The sequence below is a fragment of the Cucumis sativus genome, chromosome 1 (assembly GCF_000004075.3).
Source record: "Cucumis sativus cultivar 9930 chromosome 1, Cucumber_9930_V3, whole genome shotgun sequence".
NCBI classification, from domain to species: domain Eukaryota; kingdom Viridiplantae; phylum Streptophyta; class Magnoliopsida; order Cucurbitales; family Cucurbitaceae; genus Cucumis; species Cucumis sativus.
Window position 1 is genome coordinate 31,011,034 of NC_026655.2, and position 19,853 is coordinate 31,030,886.

The 19,853-nt window shown below is 35.2% G+C and overlaps 1 protein-coding gene across 2 annotated transcripts in view; it reads left to right on the forward strand.

Annotated features, from left to right (window-relative positions):
* LOC101215118 (exportin-4) overlaps positions 1-19,853 on the forward strand; it is a 65,550-nt gene that overhangs the window by 36,154 nt on the left and 9,543 nt on the right. For both annotated transcript variants that reach the window (XM_011661964.2, XM_011661965.2), the window contains 9 exons: positions 421-525; positions 6,632-6,705; positions 13,716-13,791; positions 14,812-15,042; positions 17,710-17,781; positions 18,737-18,808; positions 18,881-18,945; positions 19,033-19,135; positions 19,345-19,476. In XM_011661964.2, coding sequence (XP_011660266.1) covers positions 421-525; positions 6,632-6,705; positions 13,716-13,791; positions 14,812-15,042; positions 17,710-17,781; positions 18,737-18,808; positions 18,881-18,945; positions 19,033-19,135; positions 19,345-19,476 — 930 coding nt within the window. The remainder of the gene's footprint in view (positions 1-420; positions 526-6,631; positions 6,706-13,715; positions 13,792-14,811; positions 15,043-17,709; positions 17,782-18,736; positions 18,809-18,880; positions 18,946-19,032; positions 19,136-19,344; positions 19,477-19,853) is intronic.

Sequence of the window (19,853 nt, forward strand, 5' to 3'; positions counted from 1 at the left end):
TTTTTTTCAATGAAAGTTGTTCTTATAAAAAAAACGCTTTATTGAGACTGTGAGGGAGAGGGGGAAGGCATTGTTTTAGCAAATTTGGCATATGCGGAATTTGTAGATCTGTTGAGCATTGTGGAGAAGAGAGTACTCTCGAAACTCCCTTGGCTTTCTCTAATTAGTAAATATGTTATTTTAGACTTATCAATTTCCACGGAGCATGTTCAATTCTGATGTGAATAATTCACTTGAAAACTTCCATGTGGTTCTAGTTCTATTAATTTACCCATAAATATTCAGCAGTTTATATATCCTCCACGTCTGTGACAATAAGCCTTGTTTCTTAACTAACTTTTTTGGTTTCTTATTTTTATATCTTTTACTGTCTCCACATAATGCGAAGATTGATATATTTTTGTCGGTGGTGTTTTGTAGGGAAGGGGCATCATTGACCCAACTGAAACACTAGAAGAAATTTACTCACTTCTGTTAATAATTGGGCACGTGCTTGCTGATGAAGTGGAGGGGGAAACACCGTTGGTAAGCCTCTTTTTGGGCAACAAATTGTATTATTTATATGGTCTCTTTTTGCTTCCATCTATTTATAAAGTTTCTGTAGTATTTCTTGTAAAATTTACCATAGCATTTTGACATTCTCGCTGTTTCCCTATCTTTATTAGTTTGAGATGTTCAACTTGAGTATTGAAGAAAGGAATATTCACTTTTCAATTTTTAGGATTTGTTTGTCAACATATGGTTCTTCTCATTCCTGTTATTTATCTTAGACAAATTATTGGATTGGTTCTCTTGGTTAAGTGGTGATAACTATAGGACATATTTTTGTTTATTTTTATGCATCATTTTATTATTTAGTGATACCATCAGAAATCAACAAAAAAAATCAAAGGCTTTGAGAATTATAAGTTAAATTATTTTCTTATGTTGCTCAAGATTGCCAGCTTCCTCTAGATTAGCAATCCCATATTGCACCTTGCTTGGATTTCGCTCGCACTCTTGATGAGAGTTCAGTGTACTTCGCTTGGTAGTGCAACTTATAAGGGTTCCTTCCAGTGAGTTGATGTTGACCTCTGATGAAGATGAAGAAAACAACCTTTCAGACAACTTATAAGGGTTCCTTTGTGTGCTTGGGATGGAGTTTGAAGGATGAAGAAATTCAAACTTGGAGCTAAATGAAACTTCCTCAAAACCTTCATCCTTCGTAGCTTGGTTTATTATGGCAATATCTAATGGATTTGAGAAATCATGAGTAAATAAATTACCTTGTACTTTGCTGGGTGGATTAAAAACAGAAATATCCCCGAAATTCAAAAAAGTGTTTCGTTTTCTTTCATCAGAAATCTCATTGGTTTCCGGAATGAAACTACACTTATTCTCCTTCACTTGAATCTTGGCTTCTAAGACATTAATGAAGTTGATACTTTCAGCTGCAATATTTTCTAATCCTCCAAATGAGCTCCAATCACTTCAAAAGTTTTATTACACCAATAATCAAAAGGTAGATTTTTTATTATAATCCACCCTCCATAGCGTTTCGAATATATTGGTCTTCCATGGATGAGATTGTTCCACTTTTCAAACTTTAAATGAAAGCCATCAAAATATTGCCATTTGCCTGGATTTTCAATGAACTCCTTCAAAAGACCACGTTCCAATTCAATCAGAGCATTGTCTGCAGATAAAGGGTTGATGATAACTTTTGAATCGAAAAAGAGTTCTAATGCTTCATTAATTTTTACCCAACTATCAAATTAGAAAAGTTTTGAAACAACCCAAAGATTATCAAAGTGCTTTGAAGACTATCGAATTTTTAATCCCCCAATATTTGCTTGAACTCTGTGATGCAGTATTGGAGAGAGATCCTGGATGTCTCTTTTGATTCTGCTATCTCTGCATAGCTTCCTTTCATACTTTTAATTGGCTGCTTCATGATGGTGTTGAACTTGGTGAGGAGAACCAAATTTTATATTCATGGACTTCCTTGAAGTCTCCCAACATTTTTCCAAAGCTTTTCCACCCTTATTTAATGGGGATATGAATAAAAGATCTTCCTCCTGTACTAGGCCATGCAATGCATCTCAAAATACATCCACTATTGGTTATGAATTTGAAAGGTTCAACCCTTCCACACTCAACTTTTTCTTTCTTACAGAAATACTCTTCTTCAGATTTTTTATTCAAATCTTTCACCATTTCAATGAACCATCTAAATTGTAAGATTGATAAAGTCATAGTAATTTTAGCTTCAACATCTTCAATGTGATAAGCTTCATCTTCATGTCAGATGTAGAAAAAAAAATTGTTGATTTTGCAGCTTCTTACTTCCATCTTTGTAAGTTAAGAATGGTTGCTAGAGAAATGCCAAAGTACTCGGCGACGTCTAGCAGTGTCTACCGGAGAGGGTAATCGGCAAAGAAGTTGAAGGGAAGGAGGAGGAGGAGAGAGAAAAGAGGAGAGAGGGAGGAGAGAGGGAGAGAAAACTTACCTGAATTGAATTGCACTTTGGAAAAAAATTGGTCACACTCCTTTTCCTATTGAACTAAGAGTGCTTTCACTGCGTTTTTTGTTTTGTTCTTATTTTTCTACTCTTTTGCTCAAGTAGTGTGCAAGTATTTTATTTTAACAAATTTTGCAAGTTTCTTTTATTTATACATTAATAAAGAGGCTCGTAGCTGTTTCAGAAAAGTAAACCTGCTTCTTTTAGCAGATCAAGAATATACTTCCTTTGGTCGACAAGAATGCCACTTTTGGATCTGACGAACTCCATGCCTAGGAAGTACTTGAAAATTCCTGGTCTTTGATTTGGAAATCTTCTGCTAACTTTTTCTTCACGAAAGTCATTTCTGTCTCATCATTGCTTATAAGAATGATATCATCAACATAAACTATCTAAACCACAACCTTGTCATTTCCTGTATGTTTGTAGAACATCATATGATCGACTTGACTTTGATTGAATCCATAGCTCGTGAATGGCTTTTCGAAGTGTTTTTTTTTAACTCGGGACCTCATGTCCGCAGATACATACAGGTGTCATTTGAGCTAAGCTCATGTTGACATTTTTTGGAAGTGTTCAAATCAGACTCTAGGAGATTGTTTAAGATCGTGTATTGATCTCTTTAACTTGCACACTTTGTTAATTCTGAGATTTACCTCAAAATAAGGTGGCAAGTCCACAAATACCTCTTCTTCCAATTGGCCATTGAGAAAGGCATTCTTAACATCAAGTTGATAGAGAGGCTAATCAAAGTTAACTGCAACAGACAACAAAATTCTAATAGAATTGACTTTAGCAACCGGAGAAAATGTTAATTGACTTTAGCAACTGGAGAAAATGTTTCTTCATAATCAACTCTCCATAGGCCTGAGTAAATCCCTTAGCAACCAGTCTGGTCTTGTTCCTTTCAACACTACCATCAACATTACATTTTACCGTGATTACCCACTTGCATCCACCTGTTTTCTTTTTCTTTTTGGTAGTTAAACTATGTGCCATGTGCAATTTTGTTTCAACGGATTTATCTCTAATTTCCAATGCATATCATTCAGTGTCTCCTGTATATTCCTTGAAACAAACAAGTTGGTTATTTTGGATGTGAAGGCTTTATCACTGTCAGACAGTTTATAATAAGAAAAATGGTCTGCAATGGGATATTTGATGTATTTACAGGTACCTTTCATATGGGCAATTAGAATATCAAGATCAAAGACTTCAGGAAAGGAATTATGAGATTAAGAAATGGGAGAATTAGAAGAAGTAAAAGGAGAATGTATGTAACCTGGATCTTCAGAATCAGTTTTTAGGGTACTAGATTGGTTCTGTGATTGATCAACTATTTGTTCTCTATTCCTGAGTCAAGTTTCTTCTAGTATAAACCTGTAGTTCCAGTTTTTTACTTGTCATGTCAGTCTGTAGTGTTTCTCTTTCTGAAGAACTCTCCACACTTGGCATCAAAGAATTAAAGCTCACAATTTTGGTATCAATGAGGTTTAGGATAGTGAAGTGTCCCAACAATTATTTTCAAGGTTAGGTGACTCCCCTAAAGAGAATTTTGGCTAATAAAAGGTTGATTTTCCAAAAAAGACACATCTATACTCTTAAAATATTTTTCGGTCGAAGGGTCAAAACATTTTTGCAAGCCTTCTTGTGGGAGACATAGCCTACAGTTCGAGGGTCAAGTTTAGTGCGAGTAGGCTTGGGATTATGAACATAAGCACAACCAATTAATTTAATTGGTAAGTCAAAGAAGAATTGAATAGTAGGAAAATAATTTTTAAAATGATTCAGAGGAGTTTTAAAATTCGAAACCTTAATTAGCATTTGATTGATTAGGTATATAATTGTAAGGACTGCGTCACCCCACAAATATTTTGGGACATTCATAGAAAATGTAAGAGTATGAACAACTTCAAGTAAATGTCTATTTTCGCTCAACAATTCCATTTTCTGAGGAGTATCATGGCATGTTGCTTGATGTAAAATATCCTTTTTGTGTAAAAAACTGGTTAATTGTTGATTGAAATATTCAATACCATTATCATAGTTAAGGATGCGAATTTTAGTTTTGAAATGAGTCTCACTCATTGTAAAAATATAACAAAAACCTCTTGTACCTCTGACTTGTTAGTCAACAAATAAAGGCAGGTTAAACGAGTATGGTCGTCTATAAAAGTAATGAACCAACTCTTACCATTATGAGTTAAAACTTTAGACACGGACCTCTGTGTGAATTAAGGAAAAAGTTAAAGAAGCCTTGTAAGGTTTGGGTAAATAAGTGGATCGATGATGTTTGACAAAACTGCAACTTTCACATTGAAAAATGAACAATCAAGTCCTTTAAATAAATCCAAAAACAAATACTTCAAATAAAAGAAATTAGGATGCCCTAATCTAAGAAGCTAAAGCATTATAGTTCTTTAACAAAAGGAGAACATACACTACTCAAGCCTTGAACTTGTTTATGACTAGCTGAAACTTCATCAAAGTAATAGAGACCACCAATCATTCTAGACCACCAATCGTTTTTTTTAAATCAAGCTTCCAACACGACAATTAGGATCCTTAGAGATTTTACTAATAGATAACAAATTGCAAGCTAATTTTGTAACATAGAGGACAAAATGCAACGTAAGTTTTGTAGTTAGAGGAATAGTTCATTTTCCTACAATACGGGTGAAACTACCATTGGCGATGCAATTTTTTTCATTGCAGGGGAATAGGATGCAGATAAGGAAGAGGAACGGTCATATGATCAGAGACTCCAGAATCTATAATCCATGGAGATAAGTTTATGTGAGGTAGGATTACTAGATGAAGAAGTAGTCTTTAGCAGTTTCAGGATTTGATCAATCTGCTTATTGATAAACAGGTTGGAATCACCAACATTTGCATTCAAGGTGTGTAAGAGGGAATTTCTCTCCTGCTTAGATCTTTTCCAATTCACATGTTTTCCATGAAGCTTCCAATAGGTTTTACGTGTATGTCGGGGTTTATTGCAATGGTCACACTAGACTCGAGGCTTTTCATGTGTCTTATTGGAGTGATCAGAGGCCTTCATGTTTGTTTGTTGGTCAATCCAGAACTTTCTACTGAATCAATAAGATTTTTTCCAATCATAACATTTTTGCTACTTTCTTCCCTGCAAACTTTAGAAAAACACATCATTAGAAGATGGAAGAGAGGTTTTTCCAAGTATTCTACCTCTAACTTCATGAAATTCAACATTGAGGCCAACAAGAAACTTGTAAATACGACCGTCTTCTATGGTTTTCCTGTAATTCTTTTGATCATCTGCAGACTTCTACTCGTATGAATCAGAGAGATCCAGGTCTTACCAAATCCTTTTTAGGGTGTAAAAGTATTGTGTCACTGAGTTATCTCCTTGGCATATATCTCCTAATTTAAGATTAAACTCAAATACCTGTGATTGATTGCCCAAATTAGAGTACTGCTGATGTCTAATTAAACTCAAATACCTATGTCACACTATCCCACAATTCTTTTGTTATAGGGTAGCAGATGTAATTACTGCTGATGTCTTCAACCATGGAGTTGACAAGCCAAGTCATAACCATGAAGTTTTCAGCATCCCATGTAGCAAACCAAGAATCATCTAGTTTTGGGATAGTCTCTCCGTAATATAGCCAATTTCCCCTTGTTCATGAGTGTACAACTTCACTTTCTCCACTAAGCCGGATCGTGGTTATTTGGATAGCAGGGTTATTGAAATCGGTACGATTCTCGACTTTAGCCATAGGTGACTTTGTATCTTACATGGCTGAGGCAACAAAGTTCAAAAAATGAACAGAAGAGATCTGAAAAAGTCAAACCAAACTTGTCACTTGCTGATGTCTCAGACATGGGCCATCGGCCAAGACAAAAAAACCACAAAACCCACCAACTTACGTAAAAGAACTGCAAAGGGCTTCAACATCTCTTTTTTTAGTGCTATTTTTGTTTGTATTTGGCTGTAATAGCTGTAATTGTTTTGTTTTGCTTTATTTTTTTTCATTGTATTATGAGCGCCTGTCTCTTTTCATTTTATCAATGAAAAGTCCTGTTTGATTTTAAAAAATATGAATAATGGTTCAAGCTTGAGATAGTTTGTTTATGCTATGTTAAACCCAGGTTCCAAATGCTATACTGTTCCAGTTTACTGATGTGATGGAAGCGAATAAACATCCTGTTATTGCACTATCAAGGTAATATATGTTCTATTTTTTGAAAGATCTAATAACAATATTATAATTGTATATTTTTTCACTTTCTTATTGGAAGCTTGATTTAAAAAAAAAACGATTATTTTTTAACTCACGATAGAAGCTCATTATTTTTGCAATGAGCTATTTGTGTTTATTATACTTATTATTTTCTTTGGTAGTATTTAGCTGAAGTTCTTCAAGGAAAACAACAGATTTTTTTCTGGGTGGAATGACTTGTTATGTAAATTCACACAAATATTGATTTTATGTGGTTTCGATGAATGTCATGTTTATAATAGTTGTTATTTCGAGTTCCTTTCTTGTTCGGCTTGTTATTGGAGGTTGGTAACTTGTTGATTCTCAAATATTCATGAAAAGTTCGTGTTTACCGTAGGAAGAAAAAAAATTCATAAATTGAATTTAAAACCCACAGTTTCTCCCAATAGGCTCATTTAGTGAAGTTTCTCCTATGCGAGAGAAAATGGGATAAAACTAGGGAGGATCAGAGCCGAACTGATCCCCAATGTATTGTGGGTGCAATAGAAAACATGAAAACTTGAAAACCAAACCAAATTAATAGTTTGATTTCATTTTTAGTTCAATATTGTACATGTCAGTTTGTCATTAGGGAAAGTAATATTTTTTTTGTTTCAATTCAGTTTTTGATTGGGAAAAACCAATGAAAGAGAACCGAACCATGTTCTGATTTATTAGAACTATGAATCCTAATCCCTTTGTTTTTTCTTTTCAGCATCAAATCAACCTTCCCTGTGCCATTTTCATAGAATTTTCCCTTCTGGCTTCGACCTTGAAATCTTGGTTTGCCATTCCTTGTTTGCCGTTCACCTTACCCAAGTTATTACTAGTATGGATGAAGATCTCCCAAATGGCTGGATGACTAATGAATTCAGAAAGGACTGTGGATTGACATTGCAAAATATTTTAGCTTGTTCGAGCATTTTGCTCAATGTAAAGGATGTTGTGGTCAAAGAATTAGATTTTAGGAAGATATATGAATTGGAAACACACTATTTACATACTCTATTTATAGTTGGTCGTAAGGCTGTCTTCCATAAAAAGGCTTACAAATATTTTGAAGCTTTGACCAACAAGTACTTTGAACGAATGGACGTTTCTTCTTCAAAATCAATTTTTTTTTAGTCCAAATTATTTTTAGAGGTAAACATCTAACCTTCATCTCTCCAAAAATCATTGGTTCTGAAATTACTAGTTCTACTCGTTCAATGCCAAGTGTGGAACTTCTTCTTCTGGAGGAGAAGGTACTACAAATTGATTTGGCAAGTCAAAATCCTGAACTTTAGTTTTATACTCGAAGAAACTTGATTAAAGGAATTGAGATCATTACCCACAATCCAAGCCTTCATGAAAAACTTTACCTCCATAAGTCGAGGACTGAATAGACATAATGTCTATTCATTTTCCATTACCTACAATGCTTTCTTCATGATAGGATGAAACAACACTTCATAAAAGAGAAGATTGATGCTGCAGTTTGCATTCCCTACCTTTCTACAAGAGAGAAAATTGCAAATGTGTTAACTAAAGGGCTTCCTTTCTCGATAAAGAAAAAAAAATTAAAGGTCTTCCAAAACGGCAATTCAACAATTTAATTGACAATGTTAGAATCTTGTAATATTTATGGAAAGATAATGAAATTATTTTTCTTAAATCCTAAATCTTTTCCTTTTTTATTCCCTTGTATTCTATTTATTCTCCCTTATACCTATTGTATTATTCATTAGAAAATAGTGACAACAAAAAATTGTGTTTTTTCTTTCGGTACTCGAGTTCCCATGTAAATCGATGTGTGTATTGTCTCTCCTTTCAATATGGTATCATAGCGGGACATTGAACACACCCTAGAAACCCTAGAAAACACAACCAATGATGGAAATTACCAGTTTTAGTGCCACCGCCGTCGGTGCTCGAATTAATGCTGCCATGGACGAATGGCTTTGCCGCTTTCAGAAAATACCGTAAAACATAGTTCGACAGATATTCTCATCGTTTGCGCTGCCAGAACCCACCCACGCGCCGCCGCACACGTCACCGCCGGAGCTACATGCACCAGTCCATCCTGTTTAGATGCCACCGGCGAACCCAACCGTGCCATTCTTGTTTTCATCCGCTGCCTGTAGTGTTCCCCACGTGTCGATTTGTGTTCTGCAACCTAATTTTGGCCGGCGATCACCGCTTCTGCAGTCAAATCTGTATGCCCTGCCACAAAATGACCTTAGTTATTATCCTGATAAGAAATCTCAAATTCCAACCCTATCGTGCAAGCTTCCTCATTGGGAATAAGTCAGCAACAACTGGAAGAGCTTCAACAACAAATTGCAGCAATTGAGGCTATCTTAGGGACGACATCCAACACTCTTGTACCGATGTATTCTAAGAATCCGGTAACCTCGTTCCCTATTTTATCTTCTTCCTATGTGAGTGAGAATGCTAGTGCAACCACACTTGGAGCTATTGTCCAGTCAGGTATACCTTGTTGGTGATATATAATTAAATTTGCCTTCAACCACCAGCTTAAGCTTTTGGATGAATTGGTGGTTTAATATGGTATCAGAGCAGGTGGTCCAGGGAGGTCCTGTGTTCAAGCCCCTGCATTGTCGTTTCCTCCCCAATTAAAATCAATTTCCACTTGTTGGGCCTTTCAGATATTTCAAGCCCACAAGTGAGGGGGAGTGTTGGTGATATATAATTAAATTTGCCTTCAACCACCAGCTTAAGCTTTTGGATGAATTGGTGGTTTAATATACCTCAGTCCTTTAGTCTCATTAGTATTGATGGTAAGAATCCTTGGATCTTGGACTTTGGTGCCATAGATCATTTAACTGGTTCATTTGAACACTTTTGTGTCTTACATTCCGTGTGTTGGAAATGAGAATATTAGAATTGTTGATGGATCCTTGGCTCCCATTGCTGGGAAAGGGCAGATTTCTCTTTTTGACGGGTTCTCATTACACAATGTATTGCATGTGCCACAAATTTCATACAATCTTATGTCGATTAGCAAGATTACTCATGAACTAAATTGAAAAGCAACATTCTTATCTGATTCTGTTTATTTTTAGGACTTGAGCTCGGGGAGGATGATGATTGACACTGCCTGACACAATAGGGGTCTTTACTTGCTTGATGATGATGCCCCCCTCTAGTAGTATTTCTAGGACCAGTCTTTTATCTTCCTACTTTAGCACTTTTGGAAAAGACCTTGTGTTGTGGCATTTCCGTTTAGGCCATCCTAATTTTAAATATATGAAATACCTATTTCCTCATCTTTTCTCCAAAATTGATGTTTCTTTCTTATCTTGTGATGCATGCATACAAGCTAAACAACACCAAGTCTCGTTTCCTTTGCAACCCTATAAGCCAACCCAACCTTTTACTCTTGTCCATAGTGATGTTTGGGGACCATCCAAGGTCACTACCTTCTTTGAGAAATGATGGTTTGTGACCTTTATTGATGACCATACTCGTCTTACTTAGGTTTTCCTGATCTCCGACAAATCCGAAGTTACCTTCACATTCTGGGACTTCTATCACACCATAGAAACACAATTCAATACAAAGATTGCAATCCTGTGAAGTGATAATGGTCATGAGCTTCAAAACCACTCTCTTAACAAGTTCTTATCCTCTAAAGGAATTGTTAACCAAAGTTCCTGTGCTTACACCCTTCAACAAAATGGGGTTGCCGAACGAAAAAATCGTCACCTTTTGGAAGTTGCTCGTTTCCTTATGTTGTCCACTTCTCTTCCTTCCTATCTTTGGGGTAAGGCCATTCTTACTGTCGCTCATCTCATAAACCGCATGCCTTCTCGTGTTCTTCATTTCAAGATACCATTAGATTGCCTCAAAGAATCCTGTCCCTCCATTCCTCTCATCCCTAAAGTTCCCCTTCGGGTGTTTGGCTACACCGCCTATGGCCATAGCCATGGTCCTAAACCAAACTAAATTTTCCTCTAGGGCTCAGGCTTGGATGTTTGTTGGATATCCTCTGCACCAATGAGGCTATAATTGTTTTCATCCATCTTCACTTAAGTACTTTGTTATTATGGATGTCACCTTTATCGAAGATCGTCCTTTTTTCCCGTTAGCCTACTTCAAAGGGAGAATTTTGGTGAAGTGTCTAACTATATGCTTCCCTTAGAGTCTTCTTATCCTACTCTGGTTACCTTATCTGACCCTAACCCTCACGGTATAGTCCTACCAACAAATCAAGTTCCTTGGAAAATCTACTATAGAAGGAATCTCAGAAAGGAAGTTGAGTCTCTTGTTGTTCAGACGGCTCTAGTGCAGGATTTTGAACCAATAAGAGATCAAGGTATGATTGATTCAATTAATTCATATAGTAATAACAGAATGAGTGAGAATGATATGGGTGAGCAGGTCAGTATTGATGAGGCCATTGTAGACAGAGAGGACAGGATTATTGAGAACGAGGTTGTTGCTGAAAATACTGAAAATGAAACTAAGTCAAATCATTATGGAAATAGTAGCAGGTATGATCCATCTCTTGATCTTCTTATTGCACTGAGGAAAGGTACAAGGTCCTGCACAAAGCACTCCATATGTAATTATGTGTCATACGAGAATCTCTCACCACAGTTCAGAGCTTTTACTGCCAGCCTTGACTCTACCACAATACCGAAAAATATTCACAGTGCGTTAAAATGTCCTGAATGGAAGAATGTTGTCATGGAAGAAATGTAAGCTCTTGAAAAGAATAACACTTGGGAGAATTGTGCTCTACCCAAGGGATACAAGCCTAAGCCTGTGAGATGCAAATGGGTGTTCACTCTAAAATACAAAGCAAATAGAACACAAGGCAGACACAAGGCAAGGTTAGTTGCAAAAGGGTTTACTTAGACCTATAGTGTTGATTATTCAAAAACTTTTTGTCCTGTTGCTAAGCTGAATACTGTCAATCCTTCTATCTGTTGTAAACAAAGATTGGTCTCTATGTCAGTTGGATGTTAAGAATGCTTTCCTGAATGGAGACCTAGTAGAGGAGGTCTACACGAGTCCTCGTCTGGCTTTGAAGGACAGTTTGGTCAGCAGGTTTGTAAACTCCAAAAATCCTTATATGGTCTGAAACAATCACCCAAAACTTGGTTGGACAGATTCACTACCTTTGTCAAGTCCCAAGGGTACAGTCAAGTTTACAAAGGTTTCCTAGGGAGGGAAAATTGCAGTTCTCATAGTTTATGTGGATGATATTGTTTTGTCTGGAGATGATCAGACTGAAATTAGTCAACTTAAGCAGAGAATGAATTTGAAATCAAGGATTTGGAAAATATGAAATATTTCCTTGGAATGGAGGTGGCTAGATCTAAAGCAGGTATCTCCGTGTCTTATAGAAAATACACTATTGATTTGCTAACCGAGACTGGTATGTTAGGATGCCGTCTTGCTGACATTCCTATTGAATTTAACTATAAACTAGGGAACCTTGATGATCAAGTTCCAGTTGATAAAGAACAATATTAATGCCTCATAGGTAAATTGATTTTACTTATCCCATACTCGTCCTGATATTTTCTTTGCTGTGAGTGTTGTCAGCCAATTTATGTAGGCTCCATATGAGAAACACATGGAAGCTGTCAACAGAATTTTGAGATACTTGAAAACAACACGTGGTAAAGGGCTAATGTTTAGAAAAATAGACAAAAAGATCATTGAGGCATATACTGACTCGGATTGGGCATGGTTTTTTGTTGATAGAATGTCTACTTCTAGTTATTGTACCTTTGTTTGGGACAATCTTATAACTTGGAGGAGTAAGAAGCGAAGTGTTGTGGCCAGGAGTAGCGCTGAGGCCAAATATAGAGCGCTATTAGTTTGGGAATATGTGAGGAAAAATAGCTCCAGAAAGTTCTGTCGGTTCTTCATCAGGAATGTGAGATACCATTCAAACTTTTTTGTGATAATAAAGCTGCTATTAGTATGGCTAACAACCCTGTTCAACATGATAGAACTAAACATGTTGAGATTGATCGACATTTCATCAAAGAAAGACTTGACAGTGAGAGCATATGCATTCTATACATCCCTTCAAGACAGGTTGTTAATGTTCTTACCAAGGGGCTTCTTAGACCAAGCTTCGACTTTTATGCTAGCAAGTTGGGCCTCATTGGTATTTACGTCCCAATATGTGGTCGTTGGAATATTAGAATATTTATGGAAAGATTATGGGAATATTTTCCTTAATTCTCAAATCTTTTCCTTTTTTATTCCCTTGTATATTTTATTTATTTTCCGTTGTACCTATTGTATCATTTATCAGAAAATAAGAAGAAAAATATCGTGGTTTTTCTTTCGGTACTTGGGTTTTCACGTAAAGTTGTGTGTTTGTTTGTCTCCCTTTCAATAGACAAGTTAGCCACAAATGATATCTGCGAACTAGCTTACGGAGGAGTGTTAATTATTTCTTATTTTCGTTAATATCTTTTCTGTAATTGTTGTGTTATATTCACTATATTTTTATTTTCTTTATTTGTAAAAACCCTTTCTTTCTAAAACATATAAGAGGAAAAAAATACTTCTTTCAGCGGGTTCTTCTCACAAAAAAAGAACTTTTTGAAGCATATCATGAACATGTTATCCTCATTGGGTTTTCGTTCTCTCTCTCGGATTGAAATTAGTCTAGATTCTTTTTTTACCTAGCAACGTTATCCTTCCTTTGGTTCTTACTATTTTTTTATACATTCATCAACAAGTGTTCATTTCTTTTTCATGTTTGCTTACAATACCTATTTGAGCGCTAAGATTGGCAAAACACTCTTTCTCATAAAATGATACTTAAAAATGTGAGTCAAAGTAATGTAATATTATTCCTATACATTATTGAACCAAATGCATGGTCTTATATAGAGAAAACCCAACAACAAATAGGGAAAAAATATAGAAAAATAGAAATTAATAATACAAGAGAAAAGGAAATTCAACATTGATACTAATGCTCTTATCTTCTCATACAGCTTAATTATTAGGTTTTGTGAGCAATGTTTGGATCAACAAACAAGGGCATCAATTTTCAGCCCTCGACTAATGGAGGTAGAGTTTGGATCAACATACTAATGCTCTTATCTTCTCATAGTACTGGCACAAGTTGTTGACATAGAATAATTACAAAAATTAGAATGTAAAGAACTCCAAGATGTAAAACGTATCTATTTCTCTCTTGGAACTTGGATAGCATCGATTCCTTTTAAGTAGATTTCCTGAAAGGAAATCTCTGAAGTTTTTTGGCCATTAACATTTTAGCATTTTTCTTGAATGGATGTTAAAACAAAATTTGATGAAAGAATCGAATATTTGTTTCTCTTGGTTGTCTTGGCTAAAGCGCCGACACAAAAGAAAAACAGACAAAAAGATGATTGCTGCTCTCTAACCTTTCTACATGCTACACTCCGCCCATGAGGTACTGTAATGAAAGGACGTCAGATAGAACAAAAGAGCATGGACGACAAAATTGTATTATCTTTTACTGACTAATTTTAAGGAAGGCCTTTTTGCTTAGATTTATTTATCATTTTAATGTGGTACATGGATATCTTTTCTTTCCTATTTTAATTTTCTTATATGTAAACATGATTAAACTATATAAAAAAAACATCATTTTTGATGGATGAATTGAAAAATTACATAATAGCAATTAGCATTGAACAGAAACAACTAAATTACAAGATACTGACCGAAACATGCATGTCGAAAAATAAATCTCATTGTATAGATGATACGGTGAGATTGCAAGAAAAGAAGAGGAAATCCAAATCCCTAGCCAAGGAAGTTACTATAACCTTTTCCAATTAGCACGGAAAAGGATAGGCTTCAAGGTTTGTAAAGAGCATAAAATTTACACCATGTGAACCAAATCATGAGAATATGGTCCAGAAGACTATCTATAGACATAGCCTTACTATTGAAGAGTTTTTTCAGCGTTACTTTTTCTATCCTAAGAAATAAAAAAGAGGCCTTTACAAGCTTATAGTTAAACTGAATAATTGTTATTTCTACTTCTAATAGTTTTTATGCTGTATCAGTTTGTTTATGTGAGCCAATGTTTTGGTGCAGTCAGTTGTATGGTTTCTATCAAGATGGTCATCAACATATTTACTTCACCCCGAAGAAATCATCACTACTAACTATGGTAAAGAACATGATAATGAGTTCCAGTCACAGCATACCAGGAAAGTCATTTACAGCTTTTTTGGAGAACACGGCCAAGGAATTCCTATACTTGATATCATTATTTGCATAGCCGCGACTACGCTTTTGTCTTATCCTGGGGAGAAAGACTTGCATGTATGGGTTTCCTCCTCAATTTTTAATGCTGCTTGAATTCTATTGAACTTTTCATCATTAGTGATAATCGTTGTGTGCAATTATTTATTGTTGATTTTACAAGAAATGATACTTTGCATTGATCTTGATACAAATGTACAACCCACCTAAATATAACGGGATAATTTTGCCAAATAAGGCAATACACTATTGACTATTGATAACAAGGAGAGGAGAAAAATAGGATAGAAAATAACTTGGGAAATAATAGAAGTTAAAGAGAGAACTTTTCAAAGAGATAAGAAGAGGACTTTCCTAGATTCAACATTTGTAAATATCATCTTTTGAGTCATGAGGAGCTTTTTAAAGTTCATTTTATTTACTTTCTTTCTTATTGACGTACGAAGAATATGGGTTAATTGGGTAATTTGTTAATATTCTAGGATAATTTCCTTTTTACCCCTACGTGTGATAAAACTCAATAAATAGGAGTCTCCCTCATTTTGTATGAAACACATTATTCATTCTAATAAAAGAATTACAATCTTGATCGTTAGAGGATTACTCCTTGAGGTTACTTAGGCTACATCAATTTGGTGTCAGAGATGACTGCCTGGGCCAATGCTGACTGTCGCTGGTGGAAGGTCGGGAAACTCTTAGTGTCGCCGATCACAAGAGGGAGCTTCATGAGTTGTGCTTGTTGTCGAACAACACATGTCTAATTAGGGGAACCCTTAAATTTCCAAGAAATTTGGACCTGATGGTAAATTTAACTCTTAAACATTAATAAAATTCTCTCATTTGGTATACATCAAATTGGTATCAAAGCTCCAAGAAACTTGGACCTGTTGGCAGGAAGAAGGCCTATCGACAATGGCCTCATGACAACCTTCAAAGAGGCGAGCAAACAATTGTCCTATCATCGAAGACATTGACCCGATGCTTGTAGTCAATCGAAAGCTCTATTGATGGTATCTTTTGTTCACTTGAACGCATGTCCTTGGCACTTGATCAAATAGAAAACAATATGGGTTTACCGTGGCCACAAATTGGAAAAAATCAACCAAGAATAAAAAATTACCCCAACATTGACAAAATTTGAACGTGCAACAAATTCCTCCAAAACATGTACAAACTTTGTCACTGATTATCCAAGAAGGCAAGTTTACAAAGGAAGATATTACGAAAACAGCATGCCAACAATTGTAGAAAATGAGCCGAGTAAAGAAGATGCAGAAGAAATAAACTCAAAGAAGCGGGAATATTACAGTAAAAATTGCAAAGAGGAAATTGCTTGTGGGAACCAAAATGACGAAAACATTTTCAATTTAGAGATTGTGTACTTAACCTGAAAGAGAAAATGACGTCGACGGTTGAGGAAAATTGGGGAATGACCTACCCAAAATTTCAAACACGGAAGAAAACATGATCGGAACTCTAAGCGTTGAAGTGAAAATCATTGACAACAAAAAACAGGGAGCAACCAAATTACCTACTTTGGACGAAGAAAATGAAGTCGGCAGCGTTGTAGAGGAAACCGAACTAATCAAAATTGATGTTTTTGCACACAAAAATGAAAGAAACAATTCTCTACAATGATGAAGATGACTTTTGGGCTACACTAACCCTCGGTAGATCAGAATTTACCCAAGAATCAATGAGGGAAAAAGAAGTAGCAATACGAGGTAGATGTTTTCAGGAGGGATAGAATGATGTAGCAGGAATAGGATATTAGTCAAATCCTTAATCTATTAGGATTAGGATTAGTTTCTTTTATTTACTAGGTTTAGCATTAGTTTCTTTTATTAATTAGGATTAAGGATTAGTTTCTTTTATTAATTAGGATTAGGATTATGATGTAGCAGGAATAGATATTATGGTTAAATCCTTTTGGCAGCTCCATTTAGCCAATCTTTTGTTCCTACTACAGTTAGATTTGTTTGCTTTGTCTGATTGTCTCTTTTTGGTTTGTATTGGCTATGAGCCTCACTTGGACTCTTTTTGTATCTGTTTTAGTACTTTATTTTGGTTGATGTGATGAGGGTGCTAAGGGGGTGCTAACCTAGTTGAGATGTTCGGATGCACCTCTTGATCCTTTTTGGTTCTTGCTTTTGCTCATTTTATATCTCTCTTGTACTATGAGCTTTTGCCTTTTTCTTTTTTTTGAAACAGAGACAAAAACTTCTTTATTAATAAGAACTCTAAGTACAAGAGATTTATACAAAAAGAGCAGTACAGAAGGAAAAGAAAGGGGGAAAGGGGGGGAACTTCTGGACAATGGCTAACTGAACTACTCAACTTCTGAACAACTCAACTTCTGAACAATGGCTAACTGAAATATCAAATATGAGTTTGGTGGAAAAAGGGTATGACCTCAATAAACACTATTTGCAGTTAGACAGATATGGTCACTGCATGAGAAGAGATCATGAACATTGATCATATTATTTTGAATGAAGGTTTGAAGCAACGCATACTAGCATGCTGTTTTAAAGTCTAGTTGTTTTTCTTAATTGATCATGTCGTGAAGCTGCTTTCTGTTGATCATTTGTTCGTTTATTTTATTAAGACTGTGGCAAGTAAAAGGGCAATGGGGCTATAATACATCAATTTAGTTATTGAATATGGATATTGTTTTAGCCTTTTATTGTTTGGAATGCTTGCGTAATAATTTTTGGAATTTAACAGGCACTCACATGCAACCAACTACTTCGTGCACTTGTTCGTCAGAAACATATTTGCAAGCATCTTGTTGCATTGGTGAGTTTGTACCATAGACGGTCAAATAATTATCCATCTAATTTGTGGTGGTTGTCCATAGACATGAAGATATTAATTGCTTTGCTAGTATGGAATTCTTGTCATCTTCTTAATAATTCTTACAAGTGCATAACTGTTTCTAATGCTTGAATCAATAAATTGACCTCGTTTTCTTGCTTTTTGAACTAGAAATGATACTTTTCATCAAAATACTGAAAAAAAAAAAGAAGAAAACTTGAGATTTATAAACAATGAGCTTTTGTCTCGTGGTTTATTTATTAATAAATGAAGCTGTTTTCTTTTTAAAAAATCAGTTTGACACGGGTCATTAGTGGATGTGCTTGATTTGAGAAGTTCCTGTTACAACATAATTTCACAACCTTTTTTTAAGTTGAATAAAACCTAGGAAGGAAAAGGATTTTGTGATATGATGTGGTGGGTATTGTACCCTTGATGGCCTCTATGCATGTGATGAGATGTACTTAGATGGTAAGCTTGAGTTCCATGGCTGTTGATCATTGGAGATATTTGCTAGAAGAGTCTTATTCAAGGCTTTGTGGTCAGAAACAACTCATGCATGAAAATCTTTTATATTTTCTTATCGAGTCTATTAAATTGGAACTAAAGATGGAACGCTAAAGGAGGAAAAGTTTCCTGGTAAACTTTAATGTTGAATCATTAGGTATACCTGTAGAGGGTAAATTCTGATTTCCCTATGTTTCAATAAGTAACAGAATTGTAGCTTAGCTTCACCGTAAATTGTTGGGAATCTCAGATCAGAAGATTTAATAGCCTTTTGGAAGAGCATTTCACTCTGTATTGATTGATAGAATCAGTGCAATCTTTTGTCTGGTTCTTAAATTCTTTAAGTTGACATTTAATTTTTTCCATTCAAGCTGTTAATAGGGTATGAGACTTTAAACTAATTTCTACAAGATCCATGTTTATGCTACAGGATTCATGGCGTAATTTAACAAATGCTTTTGATAATGAAAAAAAACTGTTCTTGTTAGATTCTGCTCACCAGGTAACGTGGCTTTGCCTCCAGCTTACCTATGCCTTGCCATTTGAATACATAGTCATTAACTCTTCTCTTCAGCGTTCACTTGCCCAAACATTAGTGCGTTCAGCTTCTGGGGTGAGAAATATCGAATCATCAAATCAGTGAGCACTATAATCCTCTGCTACTTTCTCATTTGCTTTATTCTTACATTCAGATCCTTGCCATGATCACGGTTTTCATTTTGTAAGGTATGTAAGGGACCTTATGGGCCATACAGCAACACATCTGGTCGAAATGGCTAGCAGGAAGGATTTAACAAGTATAGCTCAACAACCTGATGTTATGATGATGGTAATTTAATTTAAAAAATATTAAATGACCACTTCATGTGAAGTTTCGAGTCCCTTGTATATAGAAAAACGATACTGGTAATCTTAGTTTGGAATTTGTTTCCTAAAGTTTTGATGGGTTCAATGATGGACAAGCATTGTTCTCAATTAACATTACACAGTACTATTCTTTTTTTTAGAAAAAAATAAAACATCACATTATATTTGCAGATAAGTTGTTTGTTGGAGCGGCTTCGTGGAGCTGCTTGTGCTTTAGAACCTCGGACTCAGACATCAATTTATGAGTTGGGATTTTCTGTTATGAACCCTGTTTTGGTTCTTCTTGCAGTTTACAAAGATGAGGTACACAAATTTCTGTATCCATAATGGTTTCGTTTATTGATAAACACTGCTGAGTTTTCTACCATAAAAAATAAAATTAAGGGGGCGGATTGAGCTACCATTTGGAAATATATACATTCTTTTTTTAAAAAAGAATAGTGAGGTTAAGCAAGGAATGTCATAACAGAAAGTTATTCCTGATTCATCCTAAAATCATTTTGAGAACTTCTGTGGTTGGTTGCATTTTAGATAAGTAATGAAAGATTGAATAGTCATTTCAATTTAAACAATTTTAATTATATTATCCTTTTTTTTTCTTTTTGGATAATACTTAAATTTATTTTTTTCATAATTTATTCTACTGATTCATTTTTTTTTTGTTTCCTATATGGATTATC